Source organism: Megalobrama amblycephala, linkage group LG5, assembly GCF_018812025.1.
Source record: "Megalobrama amblycephala isolate DHTTF-2021 linkage group LG5, ASM1881202v1, whole genome shotgun sequence".
Lineage (NCBI taxonomy): Eukaryota > Metazoa > Chordata > Actinopteri > Cypriniformes > Xenocyprididae > Megalobrama > Megalobrama amblycephala.
The window spans coordinates 20014273-20032704 of NC_063048.1; the positions used below are offsets into that span (position 1 = coordinate 20014273).

An 18432-nucleotide genomic window follows, 5' to 3' on the forward strand; every position below is an offset into this window, starting at 1 on the left:
AAGTGTGGTAGGAAAAGGTGCACAAGCAACAGAGATGACCGCACCTTTGAGAAAACGGTCAAGCAAAGCTAATTCAGGAGCTTAGGAGAGCTTCACAGGGCGTGGATTGAAGCTGGAATCAGTGCATGAAGAGCCATCACACACACACAAGTGTTCAGGAAATGGGCTACAACAGTCACATTCCTAGCACCAAGCCACTCCTGAAAAAGAGAAGCGTCTTACCTGGACTAAGAAAAAAAGGAACTGGACTGTTGCTCAGTAATCCAAAGTCCTCTTTTCAGATGAAAGTAATTTTTGCATTTACTTTGGAAATCAAGGTCTGAAGAAAGAGTGGAGATGCACAGAATCCAAGTTGCTTGAAGTCCAGTGTGAAGTTTCCAGTCTGGGGTGCCATATCATCTGCTGGTGTTGGTCCATTGTGTTTTATCAAGTCCAATGTCAAAACAGCCAACTTCCAGGAGATTTTAAGAGTACTTCATGTTCTGTCTGCTGACAAGCTTTATGGAGATGTCGATTTCCTTTTCCAGCAGGACTGCCCACATTGCCAAAACCACTACCAACTGGTTTGCGGTCCATATTACTGCGCTTGATTGGCCAGCCAACTCATCTGACCTGAACCCCATAGAGAATCCATGGAGTATTGTCAAGAGGAAGATGAGAAACACCCGACCCAACAATGCAGATGAGCTGAAGGCCGCTATCAAAGCAACCTGGGCTTCAAAACATTGCCACAGGCTGATCGCCTCCATGCTACTTTTCAGAACTGAGAGATACTGGATTTTTGATTTTCATAAACTGTAAGCCACATATATTCTTTTCAAGTCGATACATTTTGCTTGATTTCCCAGAGTGCGGTTATTCAGAGCCAGGAAAGAAAATGAAAAGATGAAATGAATTCAAATAAGAGATGAGAACAAAACAGTATTTATTTCATTTAAGCTGTACAACAGTCGCTGATATATTGTTAGCATGAAAGGTTTTGGTTGACGCACATCCCAACCACTGTATAATTAACGTACAGGTCTGTGGGGATTGTGTTTTTAATATTCTTGTTATACTGGGAGAGGTTCACATTTTCTGTTCTCAAGACCGAGAACTGGGTCATGACTGCAGAGGGCGTAAAAAAAACCCTCATCTGAAATCACACACAGGACACAGAAATCAAACATGAGAAGTGACTATGACGGTAATGACAACAGATAAATTAATGATGTCAGCAGAGGACAGTGTTGATGGGTATAATCATGATAAGCTCATACACTCGGACCACAGGGACATCGGACGCCCGATTAAGGATGTAATCGAGCAGGGGGATGGAGGGGGATTTGATTTGTGAAACGCACAGAATCCCATAATAGCTTTTTTTACAAAATAGAGGCAGTTACAGGTCAATGGAAAAGTGACCTTTATGGACCTCAAACGCATGTGCGCTCTCCGCACGAGGAGCTGTCAGTCACCCAGACCGTTCTGAGAAAGACAACCACAAGTCCAGGCTGCATTGGCTATTGAAATTCTATAAAACATAACCTTTTGTTTTGTTACAATAAAATTCAACAAAATGAAAAATAAAATGAAATCATATATAAACGTAAGGGTCCTTTTTTTTCAAATCCAGCGGTCTGATAGGGTACTATTCCTCCTCGCTTTCATTTTCAGGGTCACCATTTGCTTTTGATTCATCGTTCATATCTTCCTCCTCCTCATCTTCATCCTCCTCTTTGTGGTTCTCTTTGTCTTCTGTCATTTCCATTGATGTCTCATCCTCCTCCCAGTTCTGAAAAGACAAGTCAACATGAGAACAATCCCATAATGCCACACTGCAAACACACCAGAAGGAGAACCTGTGAGAGAGCATCTTACATCAGAGTCATCATCAGGACGCCCTTCATCCCCTGAACCTTCATCCTCATCTGAAGACTCTGTAGAAAGAAAAAAAGAAAAAAAGTAAAAGTAAAGTAAAATTAGTTGAAATTAGCTAAATTAAAAACATTTAAAAAGGAAATAAAGATTAAACATAATAAACTTACATACAGAATGATAAAATTTATTAAGATATTTAAAGAGTTAGTTCACCCGAAAATGAAAATTATCCCATGATTTACTCACCCTCAAGCCATTCTAGGTGTATGACTATCTTCTTTCAGATTAACACACAAAAAAAAGCATCCATCCATAATCAAAGTAATCCATACGACTCCAGTGTGTTAATAAACGCATTTTAAAGCAAAGTGAAGCGATGTGTTTTTGTAAGAAAAATATCCATATTTAAAACTTTATAAATGCAAATAACAAGATTGCGGCGGTTGACCGTACGCATACTGCGCAACTCGACTTGTCGCAAATGAGTAACTCCGTGACTCTTCACTTCAAAAGGCCTTTATAACCCCCCCTTTATAAAATTGTTTTTATAATTATAAACCTTGGAGGCCTAAGGATATTTTTAAATATATCTCTGTTCATCTGAAAGAAGATAATCATACACACCTAGGATGGCTTGAGGGCGATTAAATCATGGGATAATTTTCATTTTTGGGTGAACTATCCCTTTAAGTCAGCTACTCAATTAGTAATTGGGTAATCACTAATTATTAATTACTAATCAAGTACTAAATTGAACTTCTCATGTGATTTAACTACAATTTTATCTGTTCTTATTTTATAGGTTCATTATATCAGAGTATATTTTGCTTCAAAAACAAACTGGTACCGTTATTTAAAAAAAAAAAAAGAGCTAATTACCTTCTTCATAAACGAGCTTTGCTGTGCGATCAACGTCATCAACTCTCTGAGTGCTGTTGCTTGCCGCCACCTAGTGGAAAAATCAAAGCCGTGCATAAAGGGATAGTTCACCCAAAAATGAAAATTCTGCCATCATTTACTCACCCTCAATCTGGTCCAAACCTGTATAAATTTCTTTCTTATGCTGAACACAAAAGATGATATTCTGAAGAATGCTTGTAACCAAACAGTTGATGGGTCCCAATGACTTCCATAGTATTGAGAAAAAAAAAAAAAAACTATGGAGCACTGGACCCATCAACTGTTTGGTTACCAACATTCTTCAAAATATCTTCTTTTGTGTTCAGCAGAAGAAATTCAAACAGGTTTGGAACAACTTGAGAAGTAAATGATGACAGAACTTTCATTTTTGGGTAAACTAACTCTTTAATCCATTTGTTCTGGATGCTTGTGTGAGCAGCTCACCTGTGTTATAAGCAGGTACAATTTGCCATGAAGCTTGTTGAGCTGCTGGTATAATTTCACCCTGCTCTCAATCATATGGTAGATCGAGCCCAATTGAGACATTAGATCTGGCAGCTATGGGGAAACCAGATGAACAGACCAAATGAGAAACCCCCCAAAAAGTGAGAAATATGATCTACTGTGGATATAAGACTAAATATGCACTGACGCAACATTAAGATCTGGATTCATGCAAATCTATATGACAGATATAGATGTACACATTCACTTACCGAAGACAAGTATGATGCGTGTTGTGTAAGTACAGCCTTAAACCACTGAACTATAAGCAGAGCCCTGCAAAGAGAAACAATCACGTTACAAAAAAAAGTTTAATGCTTTAAAACCTTAAAAAAAAAAAAAAGAAGTGAAACAAGAAAAGAAGAAAATTAACTTACGCATATGGATGCCCCTGCAGTCTTCTGGATAGCTGAAAAAACAACCATAAAATAATTTAAATAAATATAATATAAGTTTTGGGTCAGAAGAATTTTTGTAGTTTGTATAAAATACATAATACAATTTAATGTCACCATTACAACATACCTCTTCCAGCAAAGGCAGGATAGCTGGAGGTGGTAACCGGGAAACAGTGTTCTTTATCAATGCGTCTTTTTTGGTTTGAAATATTTTCTGTTTGAATGAACCAAATCAGATTGACAACATGAACAGCGTTCACTGACAAGCTTTCTATGAACATAGACAAAGTGATCATATTTCAGCTGGTTACAACAATCTGTTGTGCATGTCTGTAGCGAGAGGAGTGTGTAGCTTACATTAAGGATCTTCTCGTCTTTGCTCTCTAGGCCTTGAACAAGCAGAACAGCAAAACTGTCCGTCTGTAGGGAGGATGAGCCTTTAGCAGCACCCTTCCCACTGGCACTTAACTCAATCTGTTCCAACCGCTCCTCAATAGACATCTAGAGTAAGATGAAGAGGATTTTTCATTTATTAGATTGAAGACACTGCTTAATTTAATTCTTGGGGGATAGCATTTTACACAATTTGTCTGGACTCTTACCTCTGTGGTAGTGGCCCCTTTTTTCCTTTTCTCTGCTTCATTGGGAGATACTTTTATTGGTGCCTTGTGTCCTGGAAGTCCTGGTATTAAAACTTTGCTCTTTTGATTTACAATTGGCGTCTTCACCTAGAAGATGATGTTCAAATGAATGCACTCAGCCAATCTAAACCATTACCGTACCAGTGTGTTAGAGGGGAGTATTAGTAATATGTCCTTGAACTTATTTAACACATGATTATTTTACATATACACTACCATTCAAAAGTTTGGGGTCAGTAAGTTTTTTTTTTTTTTTTCTGTAAAAAATTAGCACTTATTCAAAGATGCATTAATTTGAGTTACAGTAAAGACTTTTACACTGTTACATACGATTTCTATTTGAAGTAAATGCTGTTATTTTTAACTTCCTATTCAAAGATTCAAACTTTCCACAGAAATATTAAGCAACACAACTGTTTTAACACTGATAAGACGAAATGTTTCTTGAGCAGCAAATCAGCATATTAGAATGATTTCTGACGGATCATGTGACACTGAAGACTGGAGTAATGATGTTGAAAATTCAACTTTTACATTATAACATTTTTTTGAAGAAATAAATGCAGCCTTGGTGACTATAATGGCTCGTTTCCACCGAGTGGTACGATACAGTACAGTTCAGTATGCAATTATTTAGGGATGCACCGATTGCAATTTTCTTGGCCGATTCCGATTTCCGATTTTTTGTTAGTGAGATCGGCCGATACCGATTTTTGCCGATTCCGATTTTCTTTCTAAGAACTATAATTGACAAAATAAACAAAAATCTACTTTTCTTCAATGCAAAGTTTTATTTTCATTAAAAAAAAAGTCAGTAATAAAATATAAACAGCTCAAATAAATGCAATAGAATAAAGAGAGCTATGAAACTAAGTGTTTTGGGTTAACTGGGTTTCTATTCAGGTAAGAAATACTACAGAAATTAAAGTAATCAAATGTAAAATGACACATTCAGTATTATTTTACATTGGTTACCTTAATTTCTTTATTGTAAATATTTTGTTCTTTGATTAACATGACAGACAGCAGCAGGAATATTGGACTGATGTCCCTTTAAGAGTTTATGAACGGTGTTCAACAGACCCAATACTGTTACACACGACATGGGTTCACTTTCTTAGCTATTTAACGATTAAAAACTGACAGTGTTTATCTGTATACTCGCCAAGATTGCCTGTGCCGCTGGTTTTGACATACTTGTGTATGTATTTGACAGTTTGAGCGCAGGAAGGCGCTTATTTTGGTACTTGTGAGTCTGTTTGCCTTCTATCTCTGTTTGAGACTGAGCGTGGCTGGTTCGCTTCACTAATATAGATCAGTGGAGCGCGTGCTTTCAGTGTGAGCGCGAAACCTGCGGGAATGACTAAAATTATGCGCAGTAAGCACTATTTAACCGGAGCGAATGAGGCGAGAGAGAGAGAGGAGGCGCCCGCGCGGGTGTGTGTCACTTCACCGTGACGTCGGTAAGAAGTGAGACTGATCGGCCGATCACCGATCCGGGCCAATCATGAGGAAAATCGGCCGATTCCGATCCCTGGCCGATCAATCGGTGCATCTCTACAATTATTTCCATTCCCATTGTCAGAAGTTGTGAATGGTACCAAAATACCGAACCGTACCACTTTTTTGGGACGCTTCTGTTGGGGTACCTAGAACAGTAGTCTGGTACCTAAAGGGTGGAGCTAGACTCACTGCAGAATGTTGAATCGCCACTTGCATGTGCTACAAGGGGAGTAACAATACAAGAGACACCATTTTTTTAAATATACAGTTGAAAATGTCGGCAGCCACATGCCGAGAAGCCAGAACAAGATCTGCTGCATGTCCTCCATTGTTGTTTACTGTGTTGCTTTCTTTGCGCGAGAATGACAACAATCACTACTTTCCAGCATACACAACAACACCTATCAAGTAAGGGTACTGTTGGCGGTCAAAACAAGCCAGATCAGGGTTTACCATCCCAAATCGTACTGTACTGCTCAGTGGAAACAAGCCATAAGAGACCTTTTCTTTTAACCCTTTGAGCGGTACGGTCCCACATATGGGATTTTTATTTCTGTGCCCCTGGGCGTACGGTACCACATATGGGATTTCGAACGTTCAGTGACATCACATAACTGCCAGATTCAAACTGTGCTTTCGCGCTCTGGCTGCGAGACGGACGCGCGCAGCTCTTGTCATATATCACAGCTATGCAGCGTTTTCAGCCACATACTGTTTCTTTTAAGGTTTCAGACATTTAAATATGCATAAGCACCATTAAAACAATACATTAATAGTTTTATAAAATACACACTGATGTCCGACATCAGTGGAAGCAGCAATAACAAATATAATTTGCCGACATTTATTCATATCAGACGCACATAATGGGCCTAAGTAACTATAAAGTTTACTCTATTATTCTTCCAGTTCACCAGCCACTTACTTGCATATATTTCGGGAGAAATTGATGAATTCACCTGCTGTAAATCTGACTGACAGGACTCTGTGAACTGCAGCGCAAACTGAGATAGCGGCGCCCATCTCGCATTATAGATCAAGATAAAGATTTTAAAACGACAAAGCACACTCACTTACACATATTTGAGAATCGGAATATCATATAGTTGATGACATGGTAAGCAATTTTGCGAATATTTTAAATATAAAAGGAAAAACTAGATAATAGCGATCCATCTGTCATACAGTGTTATTGTTGCTGCGTTCAGCGCTCGTGACACGCAAGACGCGTCGCCATGGAAACATTAAAGGCAAACGTTCTAAAATAACGGTCGCCTTAAAAAAACTCACTCTGGGGGGACAGTTAGAATATTTTAAACTCACGATCGAAAGGGTTAAATCATGCCGACCCCATCCAATTTTTAAAGTGTAGTGTACATTTTATATGCTGTAACCGGTTACAAATTCTTCTAAATTAGGGGTGTCCAATCCTGCTCCTGGAGGGCCACTGCCCTGCAGAATTTAGCTCCAACCCCAATTAAACACCTGAACAAACTAATCAAGTTTTTTTTAGGCATACTAGAACCTTTCAGGCAGGTGTGTTGTGGTAAATTGGAGCTGAACTCTGCAGGACAGTGGCCAAGATTGGACACCTCTGCTATAAGTATTTTACTACTTTAAATCACCTTTTTCTTTACAAATAGATAAAAATGTTATGTAACCCTGCAGATACTGTTTGAAACTAATAGTGAAATGACCAATATGTCATAAAGTGCACATTAATGATATAAATGGGGTCTTACCTTGGAGACAGCCGTGTCTACAGAGAGTGAAAGTGTGGCATGTACATCTCGAACTAAGCACGCATGTCTCTCTGACGTGTTGAATGGCTGTGAGAAGAGACAGCACATTAGATAATTGACCAACTGAATAACCCACTATGATCAACGATCAGTTTCTGAGGTACTTACAGTTGTCTCCAATGACAGGCTGCAGGTGATTTCCGTAGGCCAGCATAAGGTTCTGTCTGTCCGCACACAGAGCTGCAGCGAGAAGAGGCACAGGCACAGGCGAGTCTCCCTTCATAGTGGACACCTGCAGAGAACACACTGGCGACAGCGGCTTCTTGCATATCCTGAGGGAAAAAAAGAAAAAAAAAAAATGAACATGAGCTTCACTGAACTGTTTTAAAGAGCTCAACCATTCACACTGAAAAATACAAGATGGGCAGACTCACCCATTCAGGAAGTGCTCAAAGAGATGAAGCTGACCATCCTTACATACCACAGCTAACCTCATAGCCTGAGAAACATACAGAGAAAGTGTCAAAACCCAAGCACTTGACTCTAATCATGGATAATGATTAAGCCCATTAAATCCTCACCTCATCTTTTCGGTTGGACGTCTGAAGGTCTATGTGTTGGGGTTCATCTGTCAGAGTAAATGACACCACAGAGTTCTTGTCTTTGCCATCTGACCTCACCTGCCTGAGGAGCACAGAAGAAACTAAATCAGACATCAGTTTATTGAGCTTCAGATTTCAATTCATGAACCAGCTGTCTCAAACAATAGGAAAAAAACAAAAACAAATGAAACATACAGTGCTTTAAGTCTTTCATTCATTCAAGTCTTTCATTTATTCAGCTAACAGCCTACTTCAGAAATTGACTAATCAAATGCAAAATATAAGTCTTCACTATAAGAATTAAACATGCATAGATTTTTAAAGCTAAAAAAGTTAGACACACGCAATGAGTGATTTTCTCATTGTCCTTAATGAGAAACGTGTTTACATAGAAAAACTATGGAAAAGTAGTGCATTGGCATGGAAAATGGTTGGTGAACGGCCCCTTAATGTGCTTATATGTACTAGTGCCTAGTGATCTGAATATACTGATATGCATACTATTTTCTCCTAACTGTTTAAGTTAACTTAAGACAGATGACTGGGTTTAAATGTATACTCGCCAAGACCAGCATTTTGACATTTTTTGCACGTATTTGACAGTTTAGGTGCGCACCCGAAGCTCAACGTTCACTTTGCTTGTCTTGTTCCGCTCCGCCTGAGGAACAGTGCAAGTTGTCTTTCGCACAGCGCTTTTAATAACTCTTAAATATCAACCGCGTCCCATTTTACGAAAGTCGTGTTACATGGTTTTACTGATGTGCACATTATGTTTGGGTTTTTATGGAGCGAAAGCTCTCTGCTGTATAGGAAAGGAATAGAAAGATGGACAATAATCGTTTTCTCAATTATAGCATTTTTATTATCGTAGGAAGCCAAAACCAAAATTAAAACTCAATTTCGATTAATTGAACAGCCCTAGTTTTAATTATTTTTTACAATAAAAAAAAAGAAAAAGAAAGAAAATACAGAATATTTATAAAGAATGAATAATTGTTTCTATATATTGCTATATATACTGTTTTTCCAATGGCAAAAAAGTAAGGCATAAAGCAAGGTTGATCATGGAGATAGAATAGTCACTAAATGAATACATTAACAAACTATGATTTACAAAGGTGTAAACAAATTCACCAAATACAATTCATAAACGCACATTAATTACAGATACACAAATGTCTTTGCAAATTTAATACAAATACAAGGCAGAATGAATCAGCTGAATTTGAAACTGACAAAATGAAAGTAGAGAAAAACATTTGTGGAGAAAAATCAGACTGGACATTATTAGACGATGATGCTAATCTCAAATATGCCAAATTGTAATAATGAGCTGTACACCAAACCATAAATAATGATTATGGGTTTATTTCTGTGTGCTGTGGTTAGTTAATATAGGCATGACATACCACACACTCAGGAGCCTGTCGTGAGCAGCTCCTGACAGAAAGTACATCCCGTTGCTGTCTGGGGGTCGTGTTGTGGCGAAGCAAAGAGTCGTTACCATTGTAGAGTGACCCGTGAATTTCTGCAAATTGGGGAGACAATGTTAAATCTGAAACTTCTGTTTTTATTTAACTGTGGCTACGAATAGAAGCATAGAGGTCAGACTCACCCTGTACATTTCCTTGGTCTCCAGGTTCCACATCTTGATGGTCATTCCTGCCGAGAGCAGAAGCTTTCCGTCTGGACTTATACACAGGCTGCTGACAGCTGATCTGTCTGCTTTCCATTTGCTGAACACAGAACATGTTTGCTTGCGAATTAGACAACTTTATTAATGTTGAATAAAGCAAGAGGAAACCCATACTGGTCAAACAAACAAATAACTGAACACACTCACCAACTAACTTTTCCTTTCTGCAGGTCCCATTCAGCTATGTGTGTGTCATCTGAGCCGCTGTATAACACGGAGTCATCTGGATGCCACTGGACGCTGTTCACCGGACCACTGTGTCCTCCATCCTGAGAGGTTAAGACATCATTTAACATTCTTAATTTCAACCAAATTAACAGAAATCACATCTTTTTTTTTTGTTGTTGTTGGGTGAACTTCTTGTTATTACTAGGGCTGCCCCCTAATAGTCGACTAAATGTTAGTCGACAAGAAAAGGCTTAGTCGACTAAATTATTATTAGTCGGTTAGTCGCAGAAAAAAAACTCCACAGGATATGGCAAAGAGACAGAATGTTAACGGAGGGTCCTTGTGGTGGTAATGTATGTCTAGCAGGAAATCTAATCTTTCATCCATTTCCCTCAAATATGCCTTATCATCCGAAACATGCAAGTAGTAGCAACTTTACATGGCTGCTGCCTCTAAATGTTAACCTTCATAAATGTGTGCTATTATATATTCAAGTGTTTGTGCGGAGTGTGAAAGCTAAAGTATAACACATTTTACTGCACGACATGGAGGGGCTGGCGCAATCACTTGCATTTTTTCAACTTAAAATACTCCGTCATTTCTCTTATCTAATACAGATAAGAGCAGGGGTGTCAAACATACAGCCCACAACGGTGTCCAATCCGGCCCGGGGGATGATTTGAACAATAATAGAAAATAGGCCGTAAATCGGAATGTTTTTAAGTTTTATTTTGGCCGATCTCTACACCGTACTTGCACACAAAGTGCTTTGCAATCATTTCCCAAAATGTCTGTAAACAGGACATTAAAACAGGCCAGACGGGGGATGTTGAAGACACAGAAGGCTCACCGTTCGCGCAATACAGGAAGAAAAATATAAATGTTGTAATTGGGTATGGGGTAGGGATGCACGATATATCGCACGATACTAAAAATAACATTGAACTTGAACGCGATTATCGCTTAAACGCGGTTCTTAGTGCGATTATGAAATCGCAAAGGCTGTGATTTTTTTTTATGCGTATTATTTAAAGCTTGTCAATGAAGTATGGCTCCAAATGCTAATCCATCTGAAAGCACTGCACGTTTGAGTCGCTTATAATGTACATTTGAAAAAGCAACACGCGTCAAACATCTTTCCAGGCATGAGAAGCATTTAACATCTTCTCCAACAAAAGACAACATTTTAATAACATGTTTTTACTCCAAACTCACTTCATAACGACAGTTGAGCATCCTTCTGTGAGATGTGGCGGCTTCTTACACAGAATAAGGCAGTCGTATGTTTAATAGTCATGTTTAATTAATCAAAGCGTTTCAATCTTCTGTTTATTCAGCTACAGCGATATGATGCGTGTTATCTTCTTCTGCTGCAGGGCATATTTTGAGTTTCTGCGCAAGAGCACCCTCTGGCTTTCAGATGGAGAAGCATTTACTACTGATCACAGATCCATAAAGCTCTGACAAGTTGCGCATTAAATAATCGCAGCCTTTGCCATATCGCGTGCGATTTTATCGCGATAAATCGTGCAGCCCTAGTATGGGGTTAATATGAATGTATCTATGAAGGGAAAGGTCTTCAGAATAGTTTCAACAGCATTTTCTTGTCCTTTTACCTCCAATTAAAGTAGTGTTTATTAGTGCAGCGCTGCTTTGTGTACAGCTGTAAACAAGGAAAGGCTATATTGCTGCTGTCCCATAAGCACCACCTACTGACAGAGCGAATTTGCATTTTCATTCAGTCCGTCTGCTGTTTTTGTTTTGTGCAGGTGTCTTATAGCATAATTATTGCATAATTTCACGAAACAAAAGTTTTTGCTTTAAATCTTGAAATCTAATTTTAAATAAAAAAATAACTCATGCTACATGTGTGTGGCATCTTTGTTTGCATCACGATAAAAATCTAGTGCTTGCCTCTAACTTCAAATGGCTATAGGCTAAACGGCCAGTTTGTCTGTTATAGAGCAAATAAACAAAAAACAAATTTGCTTAATTAAAAAAATAAATAAATAAATCAGAAACCAGTATGGGAATAGGCCAATTTTCTTGTAAAAAACTAGAATCAGCTGTGAAAAATCAATCACTGTAAAAAAAAAAAAAAAAAAAAAAAAAAAAAAACACTGTTCAGTTTTTTACAGAAGTGTTTTTTTTTTCCTAGTTTTCTTGCAAATTAATTTGTAGTTTGTATGGTTAATATTAATGTAGGCTAATAAATGTCAGCACACTAAGGTTTAAAAAAGGTAATTCAGCCCACAAATGGTTACATTTTTTCCCATCCGGCCCTCAACCTAATATGAGTTTGACATCCCTGGATAAGAGTAATACATCACTCTGAACTGTAAAGGGTTTTATACTTTTATGCATGTACACTCACAATAACAAAACATTGTGTACTCTCAAAGTGTATGATTGCAGAAATATAAGTATTCATTTTTGTTCATTAAATATATTGTCATTAAAATATGTTATATAAAAACATTTTAAAATACAGAAACAATTTTTTAAAAAGTAAAGATTCTGAAAGCATTGAGGGAGATCCCATAATATTTAACGTTACGGTAGTAACAATGATATTTTATCATGATATGATTAATATCATTTTTAAATTGGATTGTTTTTATTATAAATATGGGTATTATCTCTAAGGTAGATGCCCAATTTGATATATGATATTTACATTCTGAATCTAACCATGTCATGTCAACAAATAGAAAAGTCAGCCAGCTATTTATCATGTTAATTATTGTGCCTTTTGCCCCAACAGCAGATGCTCTTTTACCCCAAATACCATCCTTTTACATATTCTTCCGTTACTGAAAAACTGTTGCTTGAATCACCTTGAACAAAACTGAAAATCATGAAGACCTTTGTCTGAAAATACAAACTTTAATTCAATTGATTCTCATTTGCTACTTAAATCAACAACATTTTAAATAACATCAAATATTAGAAACTAGGGCTGCACAATTAATCGAATTTCTAATCGTGATTACAATTATGGATGCCACAATTACATAATCGTTCAAAGGCACAATTACCAAAAAAATAAATAAATACATACATGTCCACTTACATTATTCTGTGCTTAAGATGTGTGTTTTTTTCTTTCTACAGGTTATTTTAAGGGTTTTTCCCCCATTGTTTTAATTTGAGGCTTAATGCTATAGAAAAGCAATAAAAAGATTTCAGCTGGTTTATTTTCATATAAAAATACGGCATGCATTTGCTTCAAACAATGATATAAAGCTATTCAAAACATTATTCAATGTAAATTATGATAATCATAATTAAGCCAATTACAATTTTCAAGGGAATAAACATTTTGAAAAGTGGATGTTTATTTAGGAAAGTGCTACGGCACATTTTTGTGTCATCTAGTGGTTTAGAGGAAAATAAAATCAAAAAGGTGCTTTTTGCACCATTGTACCCTACTCAGCCTCACATCATGCCAAACCCTTTAGACTTTCATTCATCTTCGAAAAAACAAATTAAGATATTTTAATGAAATCTGAGAGCTTTTCAGGTATTCTGTCTCTCACTAAAAGTCTATTCACCCACAACTGATGCGTCAAAAAAAATTATAAAGAGATTGTAAAATGAATCCATATGAATTGATGGATGGTTTAAAGGTGCTAAAGAGGATCTTTTCATCGACTGAGAAACCAAAGACTGTTAGTGAGTTTTTGAAATGAGCGCATGTGTAAGAACAACCACGATGATCGCGTAAACGATTGGCTGATGTTTTTAATGCCCTACCTCGTGCACATATGATGTATATTAATATTATTCCTTTCAGTGCACCTAATAAATAGTCTTTTATCATTAGTAAAGACAGTTTCAAGTAATATTGAAAAAATGTATAAAAAAACATCCTCTTTAGCACCTTTAATGCAAGTCTTCTGAAGAGACACGATTGCTTTATAGGTTGAACTAGTGTTGTCAAAAATACCGGTACTTTGGTACCAAGTCGGTACTGAAATTTTGAAAATGTGACGATACCAGCATTTCTGTAGTACTGAGAATCCGGGTATATTCGGTACCCCACTGATAGGGCTGTGGCAGTATTTACGTGAATATGACACGAGTGAAGCACAAAGCTTTGTTTACAAAAGAAATAATAGGTTAGCAATTAAATGTGAAATCGCAGCCATGGAAATATTTTGGTTCATGCCGAATGAGAGAGGTACGCGAGTCCATGTTTTGCGAATCACGATCTTGTCACCCGATTATCAGCGAATTTAACAATATTCCATTAGTTATTCCACTGAACATGGAATCTCTGTTTCTTTTCCCAAATCTTCACTCACGCAGGGGATTATAAACGTTTCTTTCTTTCATTCGCATTTAGGCCTATTAGGCTATTCGCATTCTTTACTGTGGTAAAGTAGGAAAAACACCGTAGGACAGACACCTTTTTGCTTGCACGTCAATTTCTATTTAACACAGTTTGTGCTTGTTATTAGACTTTATAAGGCGCGCCAAGTTTATTTGTATAGCGCGTTTCACACTCCGGTGATTTTTAGTTTTGTTTTCTCTGGCAGCGCTAAATCAAACATAGCCTGAATGTCTGAAGATAAAACTCGCTCTTCAGACCTTTTACAACAAGTGTCAGTTGCTCGTAACATCAGGAGATAACATGAAGATATTATTAAAGAGAAATGGTCTCTTTCCTACTTGTGTCCCACATCCCTCTCAAAGCGCAGAGCGGTAGGCTATATTAAAGACTATAATAACGGGACTTCGGCTTTATGACGCATCTTTGTGTGGAAATAAAAAACAAATGTTTTTTGGAATAATATTTAACTTTCTTATTATTTAGGGTTACCATTATTTACCTAAAATTTATTTCATAGTTTTACAGGCTGTAGTGTGTTGTTTCACTGACGGAATAAATAGTCTGTTACCCCTGTTGAAAAAAAAAACAGCATATGCTGGTAAGGTAGGTATGCTGGAAGCCTTGAATGGAAGCTGGTATGCTGGTTTGAGTTGGTTTATGCTGGTCCAGGACCACCTTAGGACCAGTTTAGAACCAGCATGGACCAGCACATGACCAGCATAAACCAACTCAAACCAGCTTCAAAACCTACCTTACCAACATATGCTGTTTTTTTTCAATGGTACAAAATAGATGTTTGTGCATTTATTTATTTTTTTGTATATTTCACAATGTATTTAATTGAGGTAGCCTATATACACACACACAAACATACAAACACACTCCAAATCATATTTAATGTTTTTAAAATAGGCTATATAAAATAGTAAAATAGTTCCAACAGATTTTGCCGTGGTACCGAAATTGGTACCGAGAACCATAAAATTTATCATAAAAACCAAAACACTAGGATAAACATAAAATTTAGACTTTGATTAGCAAAACATACATAAAGCACTCAAATATGGAAAACGGAAGCTTAGCTTAACCATATTTGCTTGATTTATTTTATGATTTGAAGCGTCAGAGTTTTGGTTGAGAGGGACAGAAATCTCTTCAGATTTCATTAAATATTTTCATTTGTGTTCCAAAGAAGAACAAAAGCCTTATGGGTTTGGAATTGATGACAGGTGAGTAATTGATGACAGAATTTTAATTTTTGGGTGAACTAACCCTTTAAATCTTTGAGTTGCGCTGGCCAAATATCATAAGGACGAGTTGATGGTGGTGAATTCTTACCAGAGTGCAATGCAGGTCTCCCTTCACTGTGCTGTAGATGAGGACCGACCCAGCAGCAGTGCCCAGCGCCAACAGATCCGACTGCTCAGCTGCCGACCCGGTCTCACATTTCCTCTTCTTCCTCTGTGGAACATCCTAAAGCACACACACACATATATATATATATATATATATATATATATATATATATATATATATATATATATATATATATATATATATATAAAATGTTTATAACCATTAAATACAATTCATTCTGCCTTTTAATAAAGTCTTAAAGGTAAAAAAAAAATGAAATTTGTTATTTAATTATAAATAATATTAAACATTTCCTATCAGTCGTTCTTTACACAAATTTTCAATCATTTCCATTAAGAGACTTTAATGCATGTAACCTATGGAGAGCATTTTAACATTACTAGCAAATAATTAAATAGTGACTAGAGTTTTTTTTTATTTTATTAACAACTTACTGGCACATGAAAAGCAACATGTTTTGTTACTGGTGACAAACTATTAAGTTTTAATAAGGATTATTGGTTATACTTTAGTATAAGGAACACAAACTATTAACTATGACTTCTCCCTCAATAAACTCCTAATTTACAGCTTATTAATAGTTAGTAAGTTAGTTAAGTTTAGGTATTGGGTAGGATTAAGAATGTAGAATAAGGTCATGCAGAATAAGGCATTATTTTTGTGCTTAATTACTAATAAACAGCCAATATTCTAGTAATATGCATGCTTATAAGCAACTAGTTAAAAGACCCTAAAATAAAGTGTTACTGGATAATTTATTAAGTATTTAAACATCATGCAATCAGTTATTATCTATTAAATAGGTACTAACATTTATTTGTAACAAGAAACTGGAGCAGTTACTAATAACCACTTGCATAGTTACAACTAACAAGTAATATTAATAGCTAAAAAAATAGTAAATAGCAAAAATTAGAAAACATACTGACAAGTTAATGTTTGATATCTTAATCACAAACACAAGAGAGCTCAAAGGTAAACATTTGGTATTTGTTACTAGTATCAATGGAAGAGTTACTTGTCAAAGACGTTTATGACCAACTTTCTCCAACACTAACTAGAATCAACGACAACGACGTTCCGCGTGTTACTAATATACCGAATATACGGACAGAAAGACTGCGATCTCTGATAGACACTTTACTAAACAGCTACAAGTGAAAGAATAAGGGTTGTGCAGCCATGTGGCCACGTGTTAGTTTGCTAAAGCCAATTTAAATACAACACATAACTGAAACTACACAAAAATAAGTAACACATTAAAACAAATGTGTTGACTTGATTTTGAGTTATAAAGTAAATTACAGAGAATCATCACTTTAGGCAACATCAACTTATTCTGCCTACGTTATTAGCCACAGACAACCAACAGACGACTGTAACAATGTTTATGAGCCTGAATATGTGCTTGCAGCCGAACTTCTGGAATCAATGTAGTGATTTTAAAGGTTGTGTTTCATTTTGTGTCGGATCTGCGCGTCTCGCGGCCTGTATCTGAACATGTGCCACAAGCAACATGTGCGTAGCGCGCTCCACGAGCGCAGCTCTGAAGCACCCCGTATAGATATTCTTAAAATGATACGTGTTCAGTTATATGATCACATGCAGGATAAATACTCAGTCAAAGCAACCCGACGACCATGCAACGGTGTTCTGCGATACAACAGGCCGCATCCCCCGACTGTCCCCCGAACACAGTACGTTACCTGAACTGCTCGGCACGGTCCCCATGTCACACAGGTACAGGCTGCGCTTAGGTGCGCGGAAGGCACGTATTCCTGTTGTAAAGTTTTGCTGTCAGTATTCCAGATCCGCAGCCTCCCGTCCTGTGCGCAGAGTGCCAGAAACTGCTGTGATTTAGGGCTGAATGCACAGGGTAGCGCAGCTCGGCCTCCGTCCGCCGCCATCTTACCATTCCGCGTGCGTCCGTCTGCTCCACGGGAAACACGTGTGAGAGAAAATTCCAAAGCGCGCAAGCGCAGCCGCACAGGCGCTGCGGAAACGCTAATTGGCCCTGCTGGGGTCTGTGGGCGTGCCTTTATTGTTTTTAACCAATCACAGACTGACGCGGAAGTTTCATACTCGAATTTTGTTATATAGAATTATTTTTGGGACGTTATCATCAAATGTAATTTTCATTTGCTTTCTATAACTGAAATGAATGTGTTTTAGTAGTTAAATATATTTATTTTAAACTGTCTTTACATGTACCTACTATCACTGTAACAGAAAAAATAAGAAAGACATCTAATCAAAATTCTCATTTAGTAACATTTACTGGAAGCAGTTACACATTTATTTTGTACATGTAATTATTCTAAAGAATTTAGGTCATGTGTCTTTATGTATATTTAGTATTTAAATATACATTTTTAACAAATTATTCCAATAATAACATATTTTCTTTTAAAAAGCTTAATTTATTTTATTCAAATATGATAAATGTATGTTTATAAACGAGTGCAATAATTTCTTTATGTTGCTGCATAAGAAAGACTTTTCAAACATTTACTTCTTTTTTTTAATATTTACTTAGCCTATTTATTATTCATTTAATTTTTTTTTTTTTTTTGTATAAAGAAATGTATTGTTTAAATTGAAAAAAAGTAACCTAAAAAGTAAAACCTAACACTAATAAGGTGATTAAGATTTTTTTAAGACAAAAACACAATATATATATATATATATATATATATATATATATA

The 18432-nt window shown here is 36.7% G+C and overlaps 1 protein-coding gene across 1 annotated transcript; it reads right to left on the reverse strand.

Moving 5' to 3' along the window:
• Window positions 1–908: 908 nt before the first annotated feature.
• On the reverse strand, window positions 909–17767 carry wdr43 (WD repeat domain 43). The gene is made up of 18 exons (XM_048191085.1): window positions 17434–17767; window positions 15689–15823; window positions 9994–10115; window positions 9766–9886; window positions 9560–9678; window positions 8130–8232; window positions 7983–8047; window positions 7722–7880; window positions 7549–7639; window positions 4265–4390; window positions 4020–4163; window positions 3790–3876; window positions 3642–3673; window positions 3477–3540; window positions 3205–3318; window positions 2740–2809; window positions 1861–1919; window positions 909–1774 (listed from the first exon to the last, which is right to left on the reverse strand). The coding sequence occupies exons 1-18, from the start codon at window positions 17632–17634 to the stop codon at window positions 1631–1633; spliced, it is 1956 nt and encodes a 651-aa protein (XP_048047042.1). The 5' UTR covers window positions 17635–17767; the 3' UTR covers window positions 909–1630.
• Window positions 17768–18432: the final 665 nt, after the last annotated feature.